This window comes from Hippoglossus hippoglossus, chromosome 6 (genome assembly GCF_009819705.1).
Source record: "Hippoglossus hippoglossus isolate fHipHip1 chromosome 6, fHipHip1.pri, whole genome shotgun sequence".
NCBI classification, from domain to species: Eukaryota; Metazoa; Chordata; class Actinopteri; order Pleuronectiformes; family Pleuronectidae; genus Hippoglossus; species Hippoglossus hippoglossus.
This window is the reverse complement of record NC_047156.1, coordinates 7,831,140-7,856,830: the sequence shown is the minus strand read 5'-3', so window position 1 is coordinate 7,856,830 and position 25,691 is coordinate 7,831,140. Positions and strand designations below refer to the sequence as shown.

At 44.5% G+C, this 25,691-nt stretch overlaps 1 protein-coding gene across 2 annotated transcripts; it reads right to left on the bottom strand.

The window, feature by feature from the left end:
* Positions 1–4,400: 4,400 nt before the first annotated feature.
* si:ch211-236l14.4 (SITS-binding protein) lies at positions 4,401–23,736 on the bottom strand. Of its 2 annotated transcripts, XM_034588754.1 has the most exons (11): positions 23,298–23,736; positions 22,553–23,219; positions 20,886–21,057; positions 12,642–12,849; positions 12,295–12,445; positions 9,306–9,503; positions 8,859–9,127; positions 8,619–8,755; positions 7,823–7,944; positions 5,165–5,344; positions 4,401–4,976 (listed from the first exon to the last, which is right to left on the bottom strand). In XM_034588754.1, the coding sequence occupies exons 2-11, from the start codon at positions 23,021–23,023 to the stop codon at positions 4,803–4,805; spliced, it is 2,082 nt and encodes a 693-aa protein (XP_034444645.1). In that variant the 5' UTR covers positions 23,024–23,219; positions 23,298–23,736; the 3' UTR covers positions 4,401–4,802. The 2 variants fall into 2 exon arrangements, with proteins under 2 accessions (XP_034444645.1, XP_034444646.1); XM_034588755.1 differs by having other exon boundaries at positions 22,553–23,736.
* Positions 23,737–25,691: the final 1,955 nt, after the last annotated feature.

The following is a 25,691-nucleotide window of genomic DNA, read 5'->3' as shown; positions in this document are numbered from 1 at the left end:
CTGTTCACTCTCCCTCTCTCTCTCACACACACACACCTCCACAGAGTGGTACACCCGCCCCGATGTCACCCTGCCCCGGGCTTCCGATAGCAGGCTAACATTTCCAGACTGCATTCCTGAGGCCTGCTTACTCCTCATGTGCTCTGGGAACCTGCAGTTTGTGCTGCTCCAGAAAACCGATCACTTTCAAGGTCCGGGCCCTTTTTGTATATGTTCGATTTTTTACGTCTTTATCAAAACCGTGACGTGTTTTCCGTCTGTGTGTACGTTAAGAAATCTTCGAAACCACAAGACAGGCATAGTAGGACAAATCCATACAGCATAATCGACAGTCTTCAGCTCTACTGGCTCCCGGACAACAAGCCTTTAAATTGTACACCTAATTGGCAAGCTGGAAAACCCATTCACTCAGGAGCAGACGCTGAAACCTAAAACTTTGACTTGCACTTTCTAAAAGTAGACTTTGGTCGAGATCTGCGGCCTCCGCTTGTCACCGGTTTAATTCCCCGTGCCACTTGCTCCAAAACACCCTGAAAGCAGACGAGGGGCGCCAGTGTTTCCTCTTTTATAAACCCCTTCATTCACGTCCCCTGTTCTGTCCGCTGGTGGCTGTGAACAGTGGAGAACAACACCGCTCTCATTGCGGCTCCTGTATGTAGATGGGTCGTGTTAGTTCTTGATTCGGGTCTTGGCAGGAGAGTTTGTTTTCCCCCCCGCTCTGCTCGACAACTTACGTCACAAGGCCCAGTTCTGCCCCAAAGTAATTGGGGTAAATGTTGTACGTTGATTCAGTGGCGGATTGGACGACTGTGTTCTGCTGCTAAATGTTTCAGGGTCGACATTTTCCTGGAGGTAATTTGTTGATATGCAGGGATTTCACATTAAAGTGGTCCTCTCAGGCGAAGATGCTCTTTTCAAAATAAATGATTTTAATTTTAACCCTAACCCTGTTATATTTGGTAGAACAGAAAAGAACCCTTTATATTTTTCAGTGGAGGGATCAACAATTTCGTTGATTTCCCAGAAAATGATTCAGGGATCTTGGTAAAAAATAATCAGGCGTGTTAAGGTGACTGATATTTATGAATATTTGTAATTGGTGCTGATCTACATAATAATCTGGATCTAGTGAATTTAAATGTGGTTTCATGAGGGGATTCCAGGGCCTTGGCGGAGGCACTCTAGGTTCCATTCTAGTTTAAAATCAAACTTTGTATTCTTCTATTAACTGAAATCATGAACATCTCTAAGGTCAGTTAAGGTGTTGCACACAGAATGACCCTGTAACGCTGGCTCTCTGACCTCCGCTGTCCTCGGAACCTCTCCGGCCTCTAACACTGTAACTTCATCACCTCACAAACCACGGAGCCACGTTAGTATGTCTTGTGAATTTCATCTGACTTAGAACTGGACCCAGATGAAAAAAAAAAAAAAAAAAGCGCCATCTGAATCTCAGCGATTGAGTGGAGGGTGTAAGCGGAGAGGGCGAGCTCGGTGGCTGGCGTGGAGGGGCCGTGCGTGTCTGCGGCCAGCTGCACCTGTCTCACTGCGCTCAAGGAGCAGGGCCTCAAGGTGGAGCTCAGCCAAGGGGCAGCGGGAGAGGAAGGTATAAGGAGGAGAAGCTCAACGGAGGTCGGCCTGAATGTGATTCCCCTGAGAATCTCTCCCACCGCGTGCTCGCCCGGGCTATTAATAACTTTTATTAGGTTTAAGGGGAATTAGTGGAGATGTTAGTCGTCAGCAGCCTCGCAGATATATAGACTTAGAGTTTCTGAGATGTGGAGAAGGTGGACTTGTCAATAAGATGAGGGCTGTACGCACACACACGTCTCGATGACTTCAGAGGGCATTGCATTGACTTAGATTGATTTCCTGCAGACTTACTCAAACCTTAAACATAGTAACTACTGGCCTGGGCCTAACCCTAACCTTAACCTGACCTTAAAACATGTCTTCACCTTAAAATTATATGATTTACATTATGGGGTCCTGCTTTTTGTCCCCATAATGTGACTGTGTAAACAGATCTGGGTCCTGACAACATGAGTAATACCTGGAACACACACACACACTCATACAGCAGCACATGTTTAATCAGACACGGAAATGGATGCAATAGATATCACAAGTAGCCTAAAACCAATTTAATTACTTGATGACTTGTTTATTCAATACATTTCTATTTGCGCATATTTCTCTTCTGGGTGCCGAAGCATTTCCCACAATCCTTTGGTCGCAGACAAGGATCCTGACTGGCGTTCACTAACTTTACAGTCCAACACATAAAGGCGTATTTTACTTAATAATAAAACTAATGGCCCAGGGGGTGCACTTCTAACATAAACCACGAACTGAACAACTCGAGGAAGTGAAGTAAGAAAATGTAAACTTTATTGCAACGTTGTCATTCTAAGTTCTCTGATTTACAGAAGAGAGAAGAAGAAACACTTGTAATGGCACAGTCATCGTAATATGTACATTGCTGATTCTGCAATAGTCCAGACACTTGCATTGTCCAGACGTAAGAGTGGCGTGTTAAGGCACATGGGGGGGTTGTGTTCACTCAGTCTGCGGAGGGAAGGAATAACAACACAACAAAAGCGTTTTTTTCCTGCAACTTCAACGTGAATATACCACAGCATTCCATGAAAAGCATCAGAACAGGGAGCTAGAACAGCTCCTCACACGAAAAAGGAGCCAGCAGGGTTTGGGGGGGAGTCACAGTTTGTCCATTGTACATTCAGCTCCGGGAGATTAAGACGTTGGCGTGTTCACAACTTACTGCGTTGCACTAAGACATTTGGTGATTTGATAAGCTTCAGTTAGACCTGAGTGTTTTCGGAGTCGATACAGTAAACTCGGTAAAAGTCACACGGTGAGTTTAGTGGTAAAGCGTTCGCTAAGTGATGAGTCTGCAGCCGGGATCATCGCTGTTAGTTAAGATTGTGTCGTGAAGAACAAACCAATCAGGAGAAGCACTGTCTGTTCACTAACTGTACACACAGCGTTGTGTCGGGGTGCAAAGGTTGTTGGATTTCTCCGTTTTTTAAACATTTTTCGATTTCTTTAGAGAATAATTCATGGATCTGGATTTCGGGCACTGATATTTATGAGTGTGTGGTATATGGTGCAGATGTAGTGGTTTCAGAAGGGGACTGTTGGGCCTTGGCGGAGGTTTGCACAATGCTCAGTGTCCTACTAGTTCAATATATTCTTAAGTTAATCAGTTATGTGATTTAGATCTCATTTTCTTTTCCATGGAAGTGAATGTGATTATGAGATCAGTCCAAAGAGTAGAATACATGGAGGTTCACATGAGGGCAGTGATGTAATTACTTTTACAACCTACTGAAGGTTCATGCACCTCAGTGACTTTAAACATCAGGTGATGCTTTCAACAATTTCCGGTAAATCAAACATGGCTGCAATATACTTCAGAGAGCATCGAACAAATGTATTCTGGGGTCTCAAGAGCCCAAATTCTGTCCTATTAGAGGAACTGTTGGACGTTTTAGGAAAAACACATATACAATTTTTTGTTGAGAGTTAGATGTGAAGTTTGATATCATGCTCGTGTCTCTCTGTTAAATAGGAAACCTACATTCAGGACACAGTTAGCCTAGCTTAGCATAAAACCGAAGGATTAAATAAACCAGACAGAACATGTGAAATGTGCCGGTTGTCAGATTGGGACCAGAGCGGCTGTTTCCTGTCTTTACGCTGAGCCGCGGTCACTTCATATTTACTGCACAGACACGGGAGCGTCATCTAACCCTCTGCATGAAAGCAAATAAGTCCATAAAATGTCAACACTACTTATCTTAAATATCCCTTCCACATCCGTGGTGTTGTCAACAAGGCTTTCTTTAGCACTTCGTCTGGCACTAAGCAAAGAGCATTTCAACACAACATCAGACAGTTATTTAAAAACAAGCAGCTTGTTTAAAAGGCCCGACTACAGCAGGTTAGTAAGAAATTTCAATCTAATGTAAATTTAAATAACGTCAGAGCTACATTGACAGTAGCATGGCCTCACGTTCATGTGGCCTACAGTACTAAAGGACATCCAGAGGTGTCCAACAGAGTGGTATGTTGATTCTTCATTAAGTCAAGCTAGTCTGAGAATAAGTGCTAAGGGGCGAAAAGGTCGTCGTGTCTGATGACTCTGCAAAGCAGTGAAAAACCATAACTTGAGGTACATTCATAAAAACATCAGCCCTTTGGCCTGACAAGTTCAAGTAGAGGCCTTTTCCAATGGGTGAGCGAGACATACGGTACCACGGAGCATCGGTTCCTGTGAGCGAGCGTCATCCCAGTGAGCGTTTCCCCTCGAAAAAAGCCCAGTTCAAAACGTCTTCCCCTGTCCGACTCATCTTCATTTGGTCTTCTTGAGAGATTCAGATTCCATCAAGAGAGCCAGCAGCAACTAAAAACTTTAAAGACTGTAGAAATTCAGTATGTAAACGCACAGATTTCTCCGAAGTTACATAGCCCCCCCCCCCCCCAAAAAAAAGTCCAGAAACAAATCAGCCGAGAGGTAAAACCAATTAACATTTTTAAAAAAGGAAGAAAAAATCGTCACGAAGGAAAAAAGAAAACCATACAAATAATTTTGAACTGTAAAGTGCAAGTATAAAAAAAAAAATCTTTCTACATATCATCTCAAGTCTTGAGACAGGGTCAATGGTCTTTAGTGGAAAAGTGCGAAACAGCACAAGTATTAAAAAAAAGAAGAAGAAGAATTTGATTCAAAACAGTAACAGGATAAGTCAGGTGAGGTCCGGGCGGATCCGTCACACCGTTCAGCTTCTCCGTAAGAACACGGCCACCTCCTCCAGGGGCACAGGGTAGTCCTGTAGAAACGTCCCCCCGTCAAACACCTGAGCGCTCCGGCTGTCCTGCCACTGAAAGCCCCCGTCAGGTAGATAAATATCCCTCTGCACCGCCCCCTGCTCCACCACTGGTGCCACCAGGACCTGGAAACCGGCAACAACGCACACCCATATCAGTTTGGTGAAAGCAACTCAGATGTCAGACAGATTGTACGCTTAATGAGCAAGGCATGAGGTTACAGTACACTATCGTTTGCCAAGCATATCCGGTGTTGACAGAAGGAACTGGACCCCCCCCCCCCCACCCCACCATGAGAACACCATTAAGTCACCTTGTCTCCGATGAGGAACTGGTCATCGATGGTGAAGGTCGCGGGGTCACTGGGACTGAGCCACCATATCGGCCGGTAGATGGGGTTTCCCGTCACCCGCCACTCCTCTGCGCACTCTTTTATCAGCGGGACCACATCCCTCTGGTGCTTTGCTATGTAGGCCCGGGTGAGGTTGAGCACCTATGGGTGACCAGCAGAGGGGAGAAAAAATAACTGGGAGGGTAATAACAAATTGTTATGTTCCTGATGTTATGGAGGTTTCCTATGTTGGATAGTTGTCTGCTTTTCTGTGGAGCTGCAGTTGATGGATTTAACATCAAAATACAAATTCCCCCAAAAATCTAGAGCAGCTCAGGAACTGAAAGAATGAAAAAACGGATCATTGATCTGCCACAAGGACTTCAGGAGGACAAGAGTGATACTGACAATAATGTCTGATAAAGACTTTTGTCCACAGAGATTGAGTTTAGCTGCTTTCATTTTCCTGAAAATGTCCGAAGAGACAAGCTTTTGGCGCTTAGGACTTACGCCAATATTCTGAAAACAAGTCGCAGGGACAGCAAGAGACGTGGCCAGAGTTTATAAGTCGTGTTCTGCCTCCTGCCTCCTGCACGCTCTGCCCTGGCGCCTCCTCTTGGCTGAATGTTCTGTTTTTGTCGACGTGTCTGACTCTGACAATCTCCTCTATTCTTCATGTATGAAGGGAAAACTCTGGAAAATGTCCAAACCCAATTTTTGCAGACGAGTTCAACTCCTTGCCCTGTCTCCTAAAGGACATTCAGACATGTCCAACAAAGTGGTGTGTTGATTTAAACTATTCTAAGTTGTTGAGGTGTGATGGATTGTTGTGTCTGACGACTCGGTGCAGGAGATATGGTAAAGAAACCAATAATAAAAGCCTTTCCTAAACTAAATGATCCGCCACGAGGACTTCAGGACAAGACTGACACTGACAATCAGATCCGCTAAAGACATTTGTGCCGTCTCTACACCCTGACATGCAAACAGAGCTTCTCAGCAGCTCACTGTGAGTTTTATACTGTCCAACTCTTTGTCCTTTCTCCCGCTGGCCACACTACTCCACAAATTCCTGGAAGGGTCACATCCTCTTCATGGCGAAAAACAAAACTCGACCGCATCTATAAAAATGTATTTTTACGAGTTGGGATTGAGAACATTTGCAGGAATGAGCCTCGGAGTCGGCCCGGGTCTGAGTGGATCTTTCTGATTGAGAAGCCAGGCCTGTGTGTGGGTTTGAGGTTTTTACTGCTATTCCAATTCCAGTGCGGCCGCTGCAGTGACCTGTCTATGAGCGAATGAGGTCTCGCACACTCTGGAAATGAAGGTGTGCCACTTTTAAACTGCAGCAGCCGTAAAGCCGGGTCATTTATCAGGCGTAACGCAGCCTCTCTGCCCCACTTCATCGACAGTTGAAGGCCGTGCGAGGGACCAAAATGGAAAACGTTGCTGCTGTCAAAAGGCCTATTTTTATCTGGGGTCTCACAGCACAAGTCACAACCAATACATTCTGCTGCCTCGGTCGTCTATTCTGTCACACTTGTCAATTACTCATGGAAATCTTAATTGCCACAATAAAGTATTTTTCCAAGACTTGTCCTCAAATTCATTATCATTCCTGCTGAAGTGGCTCTTGAGCGCGAGCCATAAATCTAGAGGAGGGGTTGTAATTCAGAACAGATGGACGCTTAACCACAGGTGATGTTGGGAGGGGGCCAAACAATCGCTCCTATTGAGGGAAGAGGGGAAGGGCAGCCGGGGGGGGGGGGGGGGGGGTAGCCAAGTGTTTTGTTTTTTAATGTGCAGGAACCTGAGATCTGGCACCACATTGTCAAACGTATTGATATCTGTCACCGGACTCCCTGAGACTGTGGGCATTGTTTTTCCTGCCGTGCACATGGAGGGATACATTCCTCGTGTCCAGCCGAGAGGGACGAGGTTCAGTCCTGCCTCTCCTGCTGGGGGGGGGAGAGCCTCATGCACACGGTGGGAACGTCTCGGTACTGACCCACTGAGCTGAGGAGAGGCTGCTGGGTCAATAAACTCGTCTTTTCATGAGTAATCCTAACTGCTGTGTGGGAATGAAGGATAATCTCCCTCCTGGAACATCTAATTGGCATTCACACCTCACTTCACTTGATCTTTCCACTGTAAATCTTCACGAGTGAAATTCCTGTTATCAAATCTGGAAAAGGATGTGAACCCAAGGAGCTGAGTCTACTGATGCAGAAGTGTGTTAAAGTGAAAATTTAAAAATTTAAAAAGATGGTTAAAGTGCATATAACTCTGCCAAGGAGATTATGTTTTGTCTGCATTTGTTTGTCTTTTGTTCGAGTGTTAGCGAGATTATGCAACAAGACGTTTTTTCCACCAAACTGGGCGGAGCAGTGCGGTATTGGTGAGGAGAGAAGTTTGGTGCGGATCAGGATCAGGGAGCGGATCCAGGAATTTATTTTTATTTTCTTTAACATTGATTTCTTAGAGATCAATTCATGGATCTTCAACATTATCAGGAATGTCTAAAGGACTGATATTTATGATTTGGTGCAGAACCGAATAAAAAAATCTGGATCTAGTGAATTTAAATGTGGATTCACACTGGTGGAGGTGTGCAAACTGTGATGTGTTTGTGGTTTATACCCGGTCCTCCCCGCAGACCCAGGGGGGCGTGTGGAAGCTCACTACAGGGAGGAAGGCTGCGATTTCCAACCAACGGATGAACAACTCCTCATCTGTGACCAGGTCTCCAGACAGAGAGCCACCTGTGGGAAGAGAGAGACAAATGAGATCATGTTTCATTGGACGGGGTTTTCTTTCTGTAGCTGGTTAAAAACAAAAACATCCAGGAGGGAAACTTGTACACGACAGGAGCCACGTTTCAGCGTCACATGCAGGCAACAAAATTAGAAAGTCCAGTTGTGAACATGTCCAACTCCTGATGAGTCCCATTTGCTTTTGTTCTGCACAAACCACGCTGATTTAAGAGGCTTAATTTTCAATGAAATTACTCGATGGTACACAGATGATCAAAAACTGGAATGATTCTTATTTCTTCTGTCTTTTTTTATTCAACAGGTTTTCTGTATTGTTGTCCTCTTTATGGTGTTGTTTTAAAAAGGTAAATACAGCATTTTGCAGTCAGAGCTCATATCCAATCTGGCCTAAGAATCCCCCTGGAGGAGCTGGGGAGAGGGAACACTGTCCTAATAGCACTAATACAAGAAAATAATGGCGTATAGTAAGCCATCCATCCTCGTCTGTAAAACTGACAGCTCTCTGTAAATAGTTTTCTCACAAACATCATGCATCTGTTTATTAAGAAACTAAAAGATCGGATGTGTTATTTTTCTGACTTCTGTTTTATTTACTTTTCATATGAGAGAAACACATTACCAAAGTATAAGTGAGAGAAGTGACCCATAGGCGGTGGTATTACCTACTGCATCAGGAATGAGGAAGTTGTATCCCAGCAGAGTGTGGTGCAGCAGGGAGGGAATGATGCCCTTCAGGCCCATCAGGCTCCAGTCGGACTGCAGGGGGGTCATCCTCACAAACAGCGGCTTGTGGCTCGACCTGAGACGCAAACAGAAACAGAATCAGGAATAAGAATGACTCGGAATAAAAAGCAGATTGATGATAAAATCTCAAAATGTCCACAGATGCCTGAGAGCGTTACCGTGTCCCTGCCGTCACGATGGTGGAGTCTCCCATCCTCGTGGCCAGGTCAGCAAGCAGGCTGACGTACTTGTCTCCACCCAGATCCTGTGGCGCCCGCAGGGTCCGCTCCTCAAACACGTTCCCCTCACCCCCCTCCAGCATGATGTACTCCATCCCCAGAAGGGCCTGCAGGGATCCCACTCTGTCCAGGAACCAGCTCACCGCTCCCGGGTTGGTGATGTTCAGCTTCACGCAGAACTTTCCTCGCCACTGACTCATCACGGGGACCTGATGGGAGGAAGAAACCGGATTTTTGCTCAGTTTGTAAACAACCTCTCCTGCTATAGATTTTCTGGATCAGGCCAAGTTTATTTCTTACTTCACAAGAAACTCTTTACCAATAACAACAACAACAACGCGGCTAAGCACTTTACAGGATGACGAGTGCGCTGCAGTCGGGTCTCACCAGTTTTCCCTGATGGGCTGAGGGCAGGCTGAGCCAGTGGGCCTGTGTGCCGTCCACGAGGGAGGTGTGGAACTGCGTGGTGTCCACGCCCAGGAAAGGGGACAGGGTGATGGAAATGTTAAGAAGCTTGACAAGCGGGAGGTCTCTGGTCAGTCTCTTGGACATCCCCCTTTTCCTGACGTTGAGGTAGTCATGGTCCTGCAGGGAGACGCAGAGATAAACCATGATACCACAAGTACAGCCTGATGTTTGCATTCTGGGAAGCAGCCTTACACAAGCACTAACATCCATCAATATTTAATCAATAACTCTCTACATTATTGTCTAAATAATTTATTCTCTAAATGATTTACACATCTAAATCATGATGCACAAATGGAATAACGATTGGTTTCTCCATGTAGGCGCCTGCAGCTCTCACAGCCTGACCCACGTCCGAATGGTGTTACGTGAATTATAATCCTTTGGAGTTTACATGATAAAGTCACACAGAGATTTCACGTTACGTAACCGCGGAACAAAACCTCTTAGGAACACAAAAGGCTGACCCCTGAAGGTGAAGCTGCGGTGGGAAGAAAGCGTAGATTAGCACGGACGTGTTATGTAACTTCTCAGAATGTTTTTTTTCCCCCCTCTGGTCATTTTCTTCTGCTTTCTTTCTTTCCTGAATTTGAATTTTTCCAAATAATCGTCAAAATACTATAAACTGACACAAAGAAGACAAAACCCTGGGCTAGCCGCAGTGTGTGAGTAATCAGGTTAGAAACAAGGCAAACTTATTATTAGTAGCCCAAATGTTCCAGAGCCAGCGAGTCGTTCCAAACTATTATGGAAAGTGGAAAAGAAGGGTCAGAGTGTGACCAATCATTTATGAATACTTGTAAAAGTGGAGTGAAAGAGAAGTCCAGTTCTTACAGTTTCCGCACTCTGCCGTTCACCTTTCTGGCAGTTACCGGGCGACGGAGCCAACAACACTGGTGTTTCATATCTCTGATGGAGAAGAAAACTGGAGATTGGGTCCAGAAAGGGAAACGCTTGTTCTCCAAATGGCATCAATCAACTGACATGAGCTGTTTCTCCCATTTTCTCCCTCCTCGGTCTGTCTGTTCTTTCACACCTACTTATGGGAACATACTAGAAGCACTGTGAATGCATATGGTGAGATACCCGCAACGTATCGATATCTGCGTTTATGATTTCCCGGCACGAGAAGGATATGAAAGCTTTTATTTTACAGAGTAAACAATGCAGAAAAGATGTGCATTTATTTCAAAATGTTACTTTACAATATATGTTTAATCTCCTAATTCAAGCTCTATGTTGTCTCTAGGTTTTTAAAGTGTATGGTTAAATCTATACAGTGCATCTATCTATCCATCTAACTATCTTTCAATTCATCCGTCAAAGCAATCGTCCATCCATCTATATCTTTCTCCTAAGGGTTTGATAACGCCATCTTAGGAATCATCGCTAAAAATGGTATCGGAAATGATTTACTCCTAAATATCGGTATCTGCCACAAATCCGCTCTGTATTCCTGAACTCGGCCTCTCTGATGGACTGAATATCTGAGACTCTCCTGCCTCCTCCTCTCTCCTGTGGCACCAGGTCAGATCGCAGCGTTGAGCTGGTGTCAGCATCACCTGCTGCAGTTGGTCTTGGCCGAGATCCCTTCAATTCTCAGCAATTCTTCTTCAATCCAACAGCCGCCGCACACGGAGCAACGTGAGATCTGCTCGGGGAGCCTCTGTTTGTCCTCTCTCAGCTGTATTTGTTTTGCAATGGAAGATCACCAGGTATTCCCGTTTCCTTGAGTGTTATTGAAACAATTCAAGGAAAGAAACGGGATAATGGTGAACCTGTCCTCCCGCCTTGGTTCCCCACCTGTGTCCATGCTGCGCTCTGGAGATCCAGTTGAGAAAACATTTTTTCATCTCGGTGAAACACTCTGACCGATGAACCCTCACCGGCCTCACAGGTAGAGGACGAGAATTAGAAAAGTAGTAGTAGTAGTAGTACATGAGTAGTAGTAGAAGTAGTAGTAATAACCAAGTGTTCATGATGACAGATCAGCCTTAAAGCTAATTCTCATTAACTGAAACTTTAATCTGTGACGTGAGTCCTGGATATTGGACGAGAGGTGGGGGGGACACCCTGCACAGGTCGCCAGCGAATCACAGAGACAAACAACCATTTACATCACATTCAAACCTCCAAGTCTCTAAGTCAACCTAACTCCAATCTGCATGTCTTTGGACTGAGAACAAACTCCACACAGAAAGAAACACGGCCGGTCACCAAGTTCGAACCCATAAACTTCTTGCCGTGATGCAGCAGTTCTAACCACTGTCCCACCGCGCCGCCCCTCAAGGAAATGTGACCCATTTCCTCAGCGCCACAGTTTTGGTTATTTCACATGAGAAATGTTTCTTTTCTGAACTTTGACTTCTCGTTGTTACGCAGTCGGTGGATGATGTGAATCAGAGCGGTTTTAGAGTTTAGCAACATTTAAATCAAAAGTCACTTCTCAACATAATCTAATATTAATTAATATTCATATTAATGTTTTAAAAAATCTAAATTAAATAATAACAATGCGTTATGTATATAGAAATAATGTCAGTTGGGTATAATTGAAGGAGGAGAAACAGAAAAGTTCAAACGAACAGCTGGAGAGAAACTGTTGGTTTTGATTGGAAATCTGAAAAGAGCAATCATTAAAAGATGCACTGATGAAGAGGATGTAAAAGAAGTGGGTCGCTTTACTCTTTATTTCATGATAATAATTTGTGTAATCTTGGAAGAGCAACAGTCACATTTCTCTAGATCTACTTGAGAAGTTACTGAAAGCTTAAAGCTTGACATCATTTCTTTCTGTCCGAGCTGTCCCTGCTGCCTTTACTCGTTTTCACTCAATTCTGGAAACTAAACTCTGATCCTTCATCCCTGCATTTTGAGGGTTTAACTCGTGCAGTGTTTTCTGTCGTACCGTATCAGAGAGGAGGGTGGTGGAATGTTCACTGAGGCTGATGACTCCCTCCCCCAGCTGGTGTCTCCTCAGACGATTGGAGAAGATCCTCAGCTCCCTCTCCACCTTCGGGCCCGAGTCCACGTTGGTGAGCAGCTTCCAGAACGGCAGCCTGCAGAACACACACGGAGGGATCAGGCTCGACCTGCACATCTGTGGAACCTGGATGAGTTTTAGTTTACGGCTCCCCAAATACCCACAAAGCTTAAATCAACGCTCGCAGACGCAGCACACTGCTTTGACTTATTGGTATTATGACAACCCCAGAATCCCCCCCCTCATCTCCTCTAATCTCAATCTAAACTAACCACAGCGCTTTCATGTTGGGCAGCTCCCTGCCGGGCCGGGAGAGCTGTTGCACGGCTTCCTGGTGAGCAGCTTTCACGTCGCGGGCCACACACACGGTGTACTGCAGAGGGAGACGCTCCATACTGGGCAGCGACTGCAGGCAGAACTGCTGCCTGCTGTCCACCCCGAGCTGCAGGGGGATGTCGGGGGACACGAGGACTGCAACACCTGTGGGGTGCAAGGAAGAAGACAGGGGAGGATACATCAGATAGGTTCATACAGATATAAGGTCGGCCTGAACAGTAGAAACTATAGTGCTTGAGTACGAGGCGACCTGTAGCAGATTCCTCTTCTATGACATGGTGCGTGTGTGTTACTGAGAGCGGCAAGAGTGTGATGGATGGAGTGTTGTGGGAGGTAGAGTGTAGGCTGTGTCAGCTGATATTGCTCCACTCAGATGTGAGAAAAACACTCCTCAGAATGAGATACAGCAGCATGCTGCTGCTGGATGGGTTTACCCTGGGACTGCTGGCACCTTCGGAGGAGGTCGGTTACACTGCGCAGCAAAGTGGACGAGAGTATCTGGGACACACGGTGAAAGTTACACCACATAAATGTTTGTTTGCATTTCTTCATCATCTCATCGATTTGCTCGGGGATATTAAAAGAAGCCGTATCCTTTTTATTCTCACTATGAACGAGGAAACTGAACCTTGAATTACACCTCTGATTAAATAAATCAACTTTAGCAGAAACATTTAAACTTCCAGCAAAAGGGACGCTCCCTGTTTTCTCTCACGTGTACAGCGTTTCAGAGGCCGTGTGAAATGATAAGATTATGGGAAGCAGATAATTGTGTCCACAGATGTAGCTGCCCTGCGAGGAATGCCTCTTCCCTCTCAGATTACCCCGGACCCCCACCCTCACCACTTCTCACCCTTCCTGACTCCCACCTTCACCCTCCCAAACTTTAACTACCTTCCTGTCCCACTCCACTCCTGTCCTCTGTGCTCAGTTCCGCTCCACTGTGGGTCCCCATGTCAGGTCAGCAGAACCCAGGCGACAATCGATCTGAGCCCCCCCCCAGCCCAGATTCTAACCCCGGCCCCTTGCTTGAGTTCTTTCTTTTGCACAACCTGCTCAAAAGCAGCCAAACTGGGATTTGGGGATTTGGATCAATGAACAGATTAAGGAGCAAAACCTGCTTCCAAAGCGAGCGGCCAGTCTGAGACCCCTGAGCTGCAGATCTTGGCCCTCACCCCAGCCACCATCTCGAGTTTCAATGGGCTCCCTGTTCTTATACCGGCAGGGACCTGGATACTCATGTACCAGTTTATAATCAGATTAATAGTCTCAGAGATCAGTCCTCAAGTGCTGCATAAAGCCCAGTGAAGAGCCCTCAACCTCAGGGTAATTCTCACGTGTTTGCAACGGATAATGTCAAAGAGATACTGGTAACACCTCAGCTGCCTCTCACATGGTATTAAGTCACCGTCAAACAGCTTGTTACAGGTTCACAGACGTCACATAATAGTGATTTTTGTTGGAAAACGCTGCCACGTGTTTAAACCCCCAAAGAGTTGAAGGGATTTCCTAACCAAGCAAAGGTGTTACCAAGATGTGCACGTCTCTACTGTGCATAGAAAATAGAATAGAATAGAAAGTGGGGCAGTGGAGAAAATGTTATAGCTTCAAGGAAGGATGGAAGTGGAATGCAGGGCAGTGGAAATAGAGGCGACCAGACTACACCAGACACCGGGCAGTCTGTGGGAATGATGTGCAGATACAGCAGGCTGCAAACAGTGTGTTTCACCAAAGTGCACACGGGGCGGAAAGTGGAGTTTAAAGTTTGAATGCGTGACTTCTCGAGTCATATTTAATTTTTATGGGAAGTGACGAGGCAGGGCCTCGAGGAAACGGGACAGCCTGGACAAAAACAGCTGCTCCTTCTATTCTATCCTGGATTCAACATGCAGATTTGAACGTTAAATCGATTAAATATATTAAATCCTGTCTTGTGCATTTATTCTTTAAGTCTTTTGCATGTAGAACTATGTATTTCAAAATGGAAACTGAACTTCTAACTCTGGTTATATAGGCGCATTGACAGACATACATCTTTGGCGGATGTATAAACCAGACAGGAGCAGGAATCAATAAGTGTTATTTAAAGAAAGTGAAGCAGGTTTGAGTTACAGCCAAGATGGGGAGCCCAGGAGTTAAAGGGGAAGTGGGGGGAGGGGGGGGGGGACCCTATTTTTAGAACAATTCCTTAAACACATATTTTCCACCGGCTCTCAAAAGTAAAATTATATGGCTGAGTGACCGTAGACGCTCACCTTCAAAGCAGCAGATATGCAAAAAGTAAACGTGAATGGAAGTGTATTGGGATTTCTGAATGATCAGACACACACATGCTTCACTTTTACAGCCGCTGAGCAAAACACACAAATCAGGCAACCTCGGGTCGCCTCTTCGTACACGAGCGAGAACGTACGCTTGTTCTCGCACACATTTCGAGTGCTCCGCCTTTCTTTAATGGGAAACTGTAGACGTCCAAGAAAAACAGAGCAGGACTTACAGGACCATAAAGGTTCTGCACTTCCTCTCGCTCAGTCTGAGGAGAAACGGGGTTTTTTTTTAGGGAGGTGGCGGGCGGAGGTGACCCCGGGCACCTTCCGAGGGGTCAGGAGGGTTTTAAATGTGGCGTCTCAGGCCCTGAAAGAGCGGCCGGTCCGGAGGGAAACGCCGCCGCCGCCTCACTGCCGCTGTGCACCAGATGGGCTGCTCTCTTTTACCTGTCATATTCACACTGTTATTTATGACACCTGTGCACGCAGACCAGACTGGGCCTATTAAAAAGTGCGTTGAAACACTAAGTGTGTGTGTTCGTGCAATCGCGTGTGTGTGTGTGTGTGTTCAGGCATGTATTTTCTTAACAATGGAAACTTAGTTTTCGTGCCCAACCTCAAGAAATTGATGGCCACAAAACTGGGATCTTGCCATGGTTGTAAATTTCCAATCCCGAGTTATTGAAAAAATAATGAAACACTAAAGAGACTTTCTCCGCTCTATTCCTGTCATCAATCAGTTTTATTGTTTGGAGTGTGAGACGCTGTGTTCTGTACAAATACTACAAGTGAAAATGTGTCTCTGAACACCAATACATCAAGAACCCGTGTGATATGAGACGATTGCACTTAATCTCTTTTGCTTTGGAAGTTACTGTTGCAGGGTTATTAAATCAGTGGAATTTATGTATTTTTCAAACGGTAATTTCAAGAAACAAAACGGAGCCAGACTTTTTTACGTCCCGTGTTTGCAGAGAAAGTCGTGAGCTCAACGATTTACACTGTAATGACGTCAGCGGACAGGAGCTGGTGTGTACCGGCCCCTCATTTTAAAATCGTCTCCCTCTCGCTCGACGTCCTTGATGGAAAGTATTAGGTCGGAGATTGACTGTGGAAAATGTTGTCAGATGATTTTCATACAGTAGCCTCCGCGTGCAGGAGATGGCAGTCTGCTTTTCACACAGCTTCACTTGGCTAAGTGAGTCATTATTAAAGCGTTTCACCTCTCACTCGTCCCAGAGAGTGGGAAGGTTCGGGGCAGCTGCCCGGGGACCTCCTGGTGACCTGTTGAGTAACACAGGGTTTTCAGGCGCAGCTTGATTCCGTCGGACAAAGAAAAGACTCAACCGGAAGCTATTGGCACTGAAGTATCAGCTTAAACTGCTTCTTTGCTGTGGTTGTGACCATTTCTTTTCTTTTTTGATTATCTTTCTCTTTGCTGTTCCTCACAATGAAGCACCATAAAAAGTACAGCAAGAATACACATTTTCAGCACATTATTCTCATCATTTTCATATGTAAAGCTGCCAAGGTGATTTATATTCATCATCTGAAAGGGGGAAATAAAAATCTAAACTCATGACGCTACGGGAGTTTTATCTGTGTGTTGTGTTTGTCCAGTTCTCTCCAAGAGACCAACAACAAATGAGCAGGAGCACTTCAAAATCATTTCTTTGGATCCAACGTGGAAAGATTGAGTCAGCGATCGAAATAAAGAAAAAAGGAGTGGGAGGCCAGGGGGGGAATAAAATCATGCTAAATTGAGAGATGGATATGGAACCAAAGAGAGAGAGAGAGAGAGAGAGAGAGAGAGAGAGAGAGAGAGAGTGAGATGGTGTTTGCACATATGGACACACACAGAACGCACAGTACTGGTGTGTAGGAGCTGGTCTAATAGCTTCTTATATCTGATTCTAATCTCTAGGTCTGCACTTTGTGAAAGCGAGTGTGGACAAAAAGCAGATATGACGGGACAGCGGATAAATTACTTTTATTGGATCCAGACATTAAAAAAAGAAATGTGATGTCAAAGCTCTCGGGGAAAACATCTCTGCAGGCTCCTCAGTTCAAATGGTGAACTGGGGAGACGTTGATGACAAAGTTTTCTCTCTGACGGAGATGAAGATTATTTACAGGAATAATGTGCATATTAGAAAATAATAAGAGAATGGAAAGGATAATAGATTATTACGATATTCAAGGTGAAAAAGCAGGTGAAATGTATTGCTCATTGGTTGTCAATATTCCTGTACAGAATTAAATCCCGTGTTCTTCTTAGTATGCTTTATTAAATTAGTTATTTATCTTACAAGTCTCATTTTCAATTTATTGTTTCAAGTGTTAAGTTATTTCTAAGATTTGCATTGAAAAAAAACAGTTTATCATCATGTTTCTACGTATTGTAAATGGCTCGAGGATGTTTCATCAACCATCAATGAAATGAAAGTTTTCAATGTGAAAAAAATTGCTTCTAAAAAGCAGAAAAACACAAACTTAAATTAAAAACAGTACACGCTGTGCTATTAATACTATGAATACAAAACTGCATCCATGCAAGGATTTAAGTTGTGTAACTAAAGTTATCAAAATCTATGCACTAAGCCAGATAAACTCATTATAAAGGTATTAAACAATAAGTTTGAATAATATATTAATTAACTACTAAATAATTTAGATAATAAGGCTTTATGTTGCTTTGACTCGTCGGCGGTGAAATAAGAAAAGAAATGAGTAGAAAAGTAGATTTTCTTGATATCATTTGTAATTTCTTTATATCTTTATCTAAGACTAGGAAACTGATTTTCAGATTTTTACCCTTAATGGACACCGTAGAGCAATAACAATGTCTTATGTGAATTAACAAAGATAACTGGTGGTGCATCTTTAGTATCATTTCATTTATTGCTTCAGAAAATGGAGACACAAACAACTGCTGTCAGTTACTGTTGCGTCCCTCCAGCCGTGTCCAGCACACGATCGCCGTCACGTGACTTCACCATGTGCAGTGTTTATCGTCTAAACTATGGATTATCTTCATGTTGACAGTTTATCCAGCACTGTATTTCTGATTTGCTGACACCATGTGAACCTGTATCCTCTGCACCTCGAGCCTGATTCAATGCAGGAGTAAGCTGATAAAGCCTCGGGCACAGCTTCCCCTCTTATATTTTGAATGCAGGATGTGACTTCAGTGATATCTAATCTGTCCTTAGTGGCCCAGTTGTTTTTGTATGGATAAAGACAGGTGGGGCTATGACAAGTTCCTCCAGTTGGCAACACTCTCAAATGTCACTCTCCTGCCCGAGTGCATATGTCCGCTCCCCCGTCGCTCCAATTTTACTTTTCTACCTCCTCTTTGTTTCTCTTTCTCTTATTGGTTTATTTTTCTTTTTTCTATTAAATATCAACTGTTACTCTTGAGTTTGCCGTCTTTGGTTTGCTCCGTTGCTCCGTATTTCAGCCCGTCTGTCTTGCTCTTTAACTGTCCCCATGAGTCCTCTTAGGTTGGTAACATCAGTCACAGCTCCATATTCCCCACCACATTTATAATGTGCCCATATGACTAACTAGAGTGGGTGAAGACAGGTCCCATGCACACACAGCAAGCGTCACATGGACGGCAGGAATATTCCGCCGATGGTCAGCGGGTTCTCGCGGTGCTGGAAACTAATATCACATTCAAACTGGAACTTGTTTGTTTCTTCAAAATAAATTCAAGAAAGAGCATCATAGCTCTGGAAGACTTCCTGAAAGCAATCGTCATGAAAAAGATGAAGACATGTGGCGACTCTTTTATTTTTTTTAATGACCACTGGAGAGCTGCCTTTGCTCAATCTGCTTTGGCAAAAACAAGTTATTTTTTCACCAAACTCGGTGCAGGAGAAGTTCACCAGATTTCTCTTATTAACGCATGAGAATATAACTCTGAGTATTTTGGGGAAACTATCAGAGCAAAGCACAGTCATTGCATAAAAAAGCATTCGTGTAATGCACCTGCAGCTCATACATATGACATTATATTTGGGTTTGTTGGGGACCAATATCTAAATCGCATTAGCTCCTCTCAAAGTTTATGCTCATCTAGAAATAAATATCATATTATGGACTGAGTAGAGTTACAGAAGCTTATATACAGTGAATATTTTAAATTGTGAACACATTGAAAGTCCAGTCACTTTCTTGTCTGTGTCAATTTAAGTAACACAAAAATGCAGTTATATATTATACAGAGTGCATTTGGCAAAAGTTATTTAATAAGTATTTTTTACTACCCACTCATATCTGTCTATTTAACTTCTGCAATAGTGGTCAACCAGAATTAACCACAGTAGTTATAACTCCACCACACTGTACTGTTCATATCAGCCTCAGTCATACTGCAAATTCAAATTTCAGATCGGCCATTAACTAATCCAACAAATCTTTTATCTTTTAACTCCGCAGCTGTTTGCATAAAGAAACGACGAGACACATCTGCATCTTATTTCTGACTCGTGATCATTTCTGCTGATGCTCGAGGGGAAAGCGGCCGAGTACGACTCCCGCCACATCTCCGTGGAATTGTGAAAAAACGATTTTCTCCGAGGCCAAACGTGCACATTATGTAAATCTATCAGCCGAGCGAAAACATCCGTGAGCCGAAGTGAGATATCACGTTAAATATACCTTTAATGGTCCAATGGGCATCGTTGTCATTGCTGAGCAGCGCTTTGCTATGTTTGGGGCTATGTACAGTATGTGATTGTGAGTCGTTACTTGGCAACACTGGAACAGTTGTTCTCATTGGGATGTCATCTCATCCGTGTGTGTGTGTGTGTGTGTGTGTGTGTGTGTGTGTGTGTGTGTGTGTGTGTGTGTGTGTGTGTGTGTGTGTGTGTGTGTGTGTGTCTCTGCTCAGACAGAGAAACAAAGGGTTACAGGGTCCTGATAATTACCGCCGTCCGCTGACCAGGTGGAAAAGGGATTTCTGTCACGTGCCACCGTGTTACATAACGTCCCCAAAACACGTACTGGTGTCTGTGGGCAGGCATGTGTGTGTTTGTTTCTGTCAGTGTGTGGATCAAGGAGTGCGAGGCGACCGCTGATAATCACCGAAGTCACAACAGACGATTGATTGTGTCACCTCATTGGTTGATGTGGCGCCAATGAACACGCCGATGTTTTAGCTTCTCACAAGTAAATACAAACTCCACCAGCTCGAGAGACCAGAGTCCCTGAGGTTAATGCTACACCAGCTACCAAAACACACATTTACACACACACACACACTATAAATGTTCCTCATCAGTCACATTAACCATTCACATCCGCCTGTGGACCCTTCCTCCCCCCTTTGCCCCCGGGATAAAATCTAACGCCCCCAAAATAACCCGGGGAGTTATAAGAGTCAGCAGGGCCCTGATCCAACCTTCCCTTTTAATAGAAACAAAAGGCAATTACCCCGGTATCCCAAAGAGTTAATTTAAGATGCTAAAGGTGGTTCGCTCCCCTTTGTAGACTAATCTCTAAATTAATAAACGGGGATAGTTTTACACGCTATTTGTGGGCCGGTCATTCCCATCCACTCAGTGGTTTGATGCTGTTTCTGGAGACGGCCGGAGTAATTTTTCTCGGCTCAAACACAAATAAACATCCATGAGCGAGTGGGTGGGGCTGGTGGGGGGGTAAAAAAAAAACACAACAACATCCACAGGGCTTCCCTCACGCCCTGGGATTCACGCCACACGTTGTATACCCACTGATGCCGGGTCGGATTCCCCAAGCCCTTGTGTTAACCTGGCACCAATGGCAAGTGTGGAAAAACTGTTGACCCTGTGTCACTTTAAAGACTCGAACAGGTCTTTCTCATTGTCGCAGACCTTTTTGCTCATGACATCAACTCCTCTGAAAGCAGCTGAAACTCGGACCTCTTACCTGATGATCCCAGGAAGTAGCGTTCCAGGGCAGAGCCGAAGCCAGAAGGATTGTCCTTCAGGTCGCTGACGACGAAGGGCTGCATGGTGGCATTCTGATCATTGATGGGCCACGTCTGACCCCGGACACTGGCTCCGCCGTACCAGGACACATTGGTCATGGAGAAGCAGTCCTGGAAGGATACACACACACACGAACAGGTTTACACTCATGAAGACTGAAACAGCAAGTGATAAAAAAGTGATGCTGAGGAGACTTAAGTGGAAAAAGGAAATATAGGCCTTCAAAACAAAATACATCGAAAACTGAGAGGGGTCGAAAACGAGGGTCAGATTAGACAGAAGAGAGAAGAAGAAGTTTCAGAGATTCGACACCCTCAACACACATTTATAGAGCATTTGAAAAAGTGTATACAAACTCTTCTATGCTTGAAAATAAAATATTCTAAACGTTATCTTAGAGTGTCTATAACCTGAATGTTCCCAGTGCTGCCACATTCTAGCTGACGTCTTCTCAGAGTATGGATGAAACATTAAGTGTGAGTTACTGTTGGTGCAGAGATCCAGGGCACAGTGAGGTATGTGATGCCTGGTACATGAGCCTGTCTCAGGAAGCATCGCACGCAGGGGGCATTGAGTGACAGCGTCCTCTTAAGAGAAAGCTTCTCCTTCCTCAAAGCGTCTTTACGAGTGAAGGGGAATGAATGCAATCCAGGCTGCGTTAATAAAAGGTGCCAGGGAGTCACCTGAGACTCACTGGGCAGGATCTTTGGAAATTAGAGGAAAAAATAATTATAATAAGGCGACTTTAGTTTGGAAAGATTTCCTGTGAGCAGTCGCGCCACATGACAGGGAGTTATGGCGAGGAATGTTCCAGTGGGGACAGATTAACCTCCCCAAACATCCCAATAGTTAAATGCCTTTGCTAATTAAGCTGGGGGAAAAGTACAGTAAGTACCGTGCGTGTAAAAATGCTAAACAACTGTGACGGAGGTATAACACGAAATTCTGTTCTGCTCAGTGCAGTTAAATCAGGGCTGTGGAAAAAGTAGGAATTACGCACACATTGTTTGTCTATAACCTCATTTAATTCATACTTTCTCTGTTATTATGTGATGTTTATTCGATTTAATAAGTGGAAAAAGATGCAAAACTGCAAATTCAACAGAATATAATCACGAAAAATAAATTCTGTGTTTTTTTTAAATCTAAATGAACTGTGCCTGGCACTGTTTAAACCACATCCTGCTGCGAACCCCCTGCTGTAAAGCAATGTATTATTAATATCATTTATTATGATTCACTTGTTTTGAAGGGAGCATCACGTGCTTTGCCTTTTTTATATAAATACAAAAGTATATAAAGGTGATCATGTGTGATGTGGTTATATCACCAATATAAAACAAGCCTTGAAGTATAAAATGTGTATTGTAATTGAATTTTGTGAGAAAATAAATATTATGTGAGTGAGCTTAAAGTTAATAGGTGCCCACATCTTGCCGTGCACGATCACAGTTCAATACATCATCATCCTTACTGGATATGGAGTGCGTAAAACGCATGGAACATGTTAAGAAAGGTGTTTTTGCACGTTATATTTTGCGTTAAAATGTCATCTCGGTAATATTCTGGTTGTGTTTCAGTGAAGTGCACACAGAGGAACTCTACCTTCAGCTCCACATGACAGTGCACCGGCGCCCATGTCATGCTGTAGCACTCAGTCTCCGTCTCTTCATTCACCTCCAGCGAGATCTTCACCTCGGCCACCGCGTCCCACGTATAACAGAACTCCGTCTTGTTCAGCCAGCACAGGTTCCTCACGAAGGGAACCTCGGCGTCGGGGTTCCCCACGTTCCCGACATCTATCTCCACATAGGTCTTGTCCTCCGCCAGGGTCTGTATGACCAGCGAGTGGGTTCTCCTCTCCCAGATCAGTCCGCTAAAAGTCCCCCTGAGGATCCAGTTCTTGTTGGGCTGGTCCACCACTTGCCAGTATATGATCCCGATTGTCATTACGAAGAAGACGGCCACCCCGAGACAGGCGATAGCTCCTTTCCAGGTCTCGTTCATCTCCTTCAATCCCGTGTCCCATGTTACCTCCGGGATGGGGCTGGGGTTCCTATTTCGAGCGTGGGGCATGTTGTTTTTTTTTTGTTTTTTTTCAGATCAGCAAAGAATCAAACACAAAAAAAATGCTGCAGAAATCTCTGTGCGTCAAAAGTCTCTGTTGCCTCATCATGTCGTGGTGGTGTCAGTGAAACCAGCCTACTTTCCTCTTATCTTTAAACCGCTTTAACTGTTGGGGTTTTTGCGCAATTGTGCCAGCAACAGAGACCTGTCATGTGAAGAAAGCTGTGAGAGGAAAAAAAATCCCAGCGGGCAAACAAAACAGCATGAATGAATATTGACTTACCACATACTGCTGCAGTTTTAAATGAGTTGGATTTGTAAATTGCATTGGCTGCAGTGAGCTCGTGAGCAGCCCCAAGCCGGGTTTGGCAGCAATGCCTACGAATAGCTCCTAAGACGCAATGTTGCTTGCCCTGCACTTTCTGACGTAACGCCGGCTTGTTTCTTCACAGGAAAGGTAGAGAGAGGGAAAAGGGAGATCGGGGAGGTTTGGCAGAGTCTCGGAGCTGCCCGCCGGGGCGAGGAGGCCATGGACAGCCTGAAAGGGAGCGACCCCCATGCGTGCTCGCAAACTCTCCGTGCGCTCTCCGTGCGTAAAGACTGTTGAGACTTGTCATCCGGTGGTCTGATAGACGGCGGGGGGGGCGTCAATTGGGGCATGGCACGGGTCGGGGGACTTGTGATGCTGTGGCCAAATCTGAGCTTGTAGTGTTTGATATTTTCGTGGAGACTAGAAAGTGATTTTGAAGGAAGTCTAAAGGTGCCACCTGTCATCCGGGACACATCCATCTGGTGAAGCTGCAGTCCCTGTCCCAGGGCTCTAAGCTGACCATAACCAAGAATCACATGGTCAAGTAAATTTAGTTCTTAAGTTATTATACTGAAAATGATTATATTTGTCACTAGATTATTACTTATTTGATCTAATTTACTTTTTCTTGGTTATAACCTCAAATTTACTTCATTCTAGCCTGATAATTATTTTAAGTTCTGTTGAGAAGTCTTATTATATTGAGGTATTGAGAGAATGACATGACCCAAGCAATAGATTCCTTTTGCTTATTGAATTTGTTATCGATGCAATCTTTAAATAATTAAAAATCTATCAACAATATTTAAAAAAATTTAAATCCAGGTGACTTTTTCTCAGACATCTCTATTTGTGACATATTCTTGCAATGTGATTCATTTCTTATATCGATATATCAACAACGATTCTGTGGGTGTGTGTCAAGATAAATGTTTATTGCGATTTAACCACAATTCCAGGACGTTCCAATATGCTACTAAACTATAGGATTTGTTTTTAGCTTAAAAAAAACAATCTCCAAACTGCACGAGACAGATTAGTTTTAATATACAGCACTAGCTTAGCAAAAAAGGCTAATTTACACACAGTGTCCAAACTAACACAGATTGTTTTGGGGCTTGTATAATGCTAAAAAACTAAATTGTAAGCAATGCAGAGCTGTGTGTTGTGATATATGAAAAATACATCATGTTATACATTGAGCTGCGTGGCTCATATGGCTTGCTGACGACATTTGAGCGCAGGAATGTTGTTTATGAGTGCCTGAAGGGTAGCGGGCGGCGGTGCCATTGGTGGAAGGTGGAATACTGTTTGACAATAAATGCATGTGCTGAGTCAGTTTGCACACGTGTGGTCGCACAACACTAAACCAACGCATGTCCCTTATAGCTTTCACAGAACCAGGTCCTTTCCCATAACTTTCCGAAACCAAACCATACACTGAATGTGTCGACCCCATTTCAATCCAGTGTCACTCTCTTATTTCAACACGGTCCTGACTGTAACATGGTCACGGCTCTTTTGGTGTCCAACAACAACTCTATGGGACCCAAAAATAAGACAAGAGGAATAATATCTTGAACAGTGTTGTAATGTTTGCAGGTTAGGATCTGCGCACCAGATATCCCCGACATTGTCGGCTGACATACCTTGAAGATCAGTTGACCCCCGTCCCTGTTACTGCATGTCAGCCCCCCCCCCCCCCCCCCCCCCCCCCCCCCCCCAACTCCTTCCTCCTCCTCCAATCCATCACGTATCTCTGGCAGGGGCAGAGACACTGGATAAGGCTGTGGGAACCTGTGTGATCACTCCACCTAATCACCCCACTTCTACATTAGTCGATTTCTAAATCTGTGGAAATTGTGAGATTGTGTGCGACTGTGTTATGACTCCGTGCCGAATGTTCAGGTTGGAGCGAGTCCGATGATTCTGCTCTTCCATTCATTTCTTTGCAGAGATCAACCAGAGCTTTTAATTGCACACCGACTAGACAAAGACGCTTTAGTCAGTTAGTGTGTCAGCTGTTGTCATGTGATGCTCTAAGCTTTGCACAGTGAATGAGTGTGCACAATCCTGCAATGACATATTTAGACTCTCAAACGATAACAAATGCTGCATTTTCTAGGTGCGTGTAGACGTACTCTAGATGACTAAGGGCACAGTGTGGTCAAAAATGCATGTGTATTCATGTGTTTGTCGAGACCTCTGAATTTTCAAGTTCAACGTGGGCCTTGTGGCAGCCGGGCTCCTGGGTCAGAGGTCAGTCTTATGACATCAACGGAACGTCCAGGGGGGAGGGTATAAATTTACTCGCCATCCAGATTGCCCCTGACTCCATCCCTCGCGGCTATTAATAGGCAGAGGCCC

Coding starts and splice junctions, on each gene's coding strand:
- si:ch211-236l14.4 (XM_034588755.1), bottom strand. CDS start 23,023: ATGCCCCACGCTCGAAATAGGAACCCCAGCCCCATCCCGGAGGTAACA. Junction 8,756..8,858: donor ATCGTGACGGCAGGGACACG/GTAACGCTCTCA, acceptor TTTGCGTCTCAG/GTCGAGCCACAAGCCGCTGT. Junction 4,977..5,164: donor AGTTCCTCATCGGAGACAAG/GTGACTTAATGG, acceptor GCCGGTTTCCAG/GTCCTGGTGGCACCAGTGGT.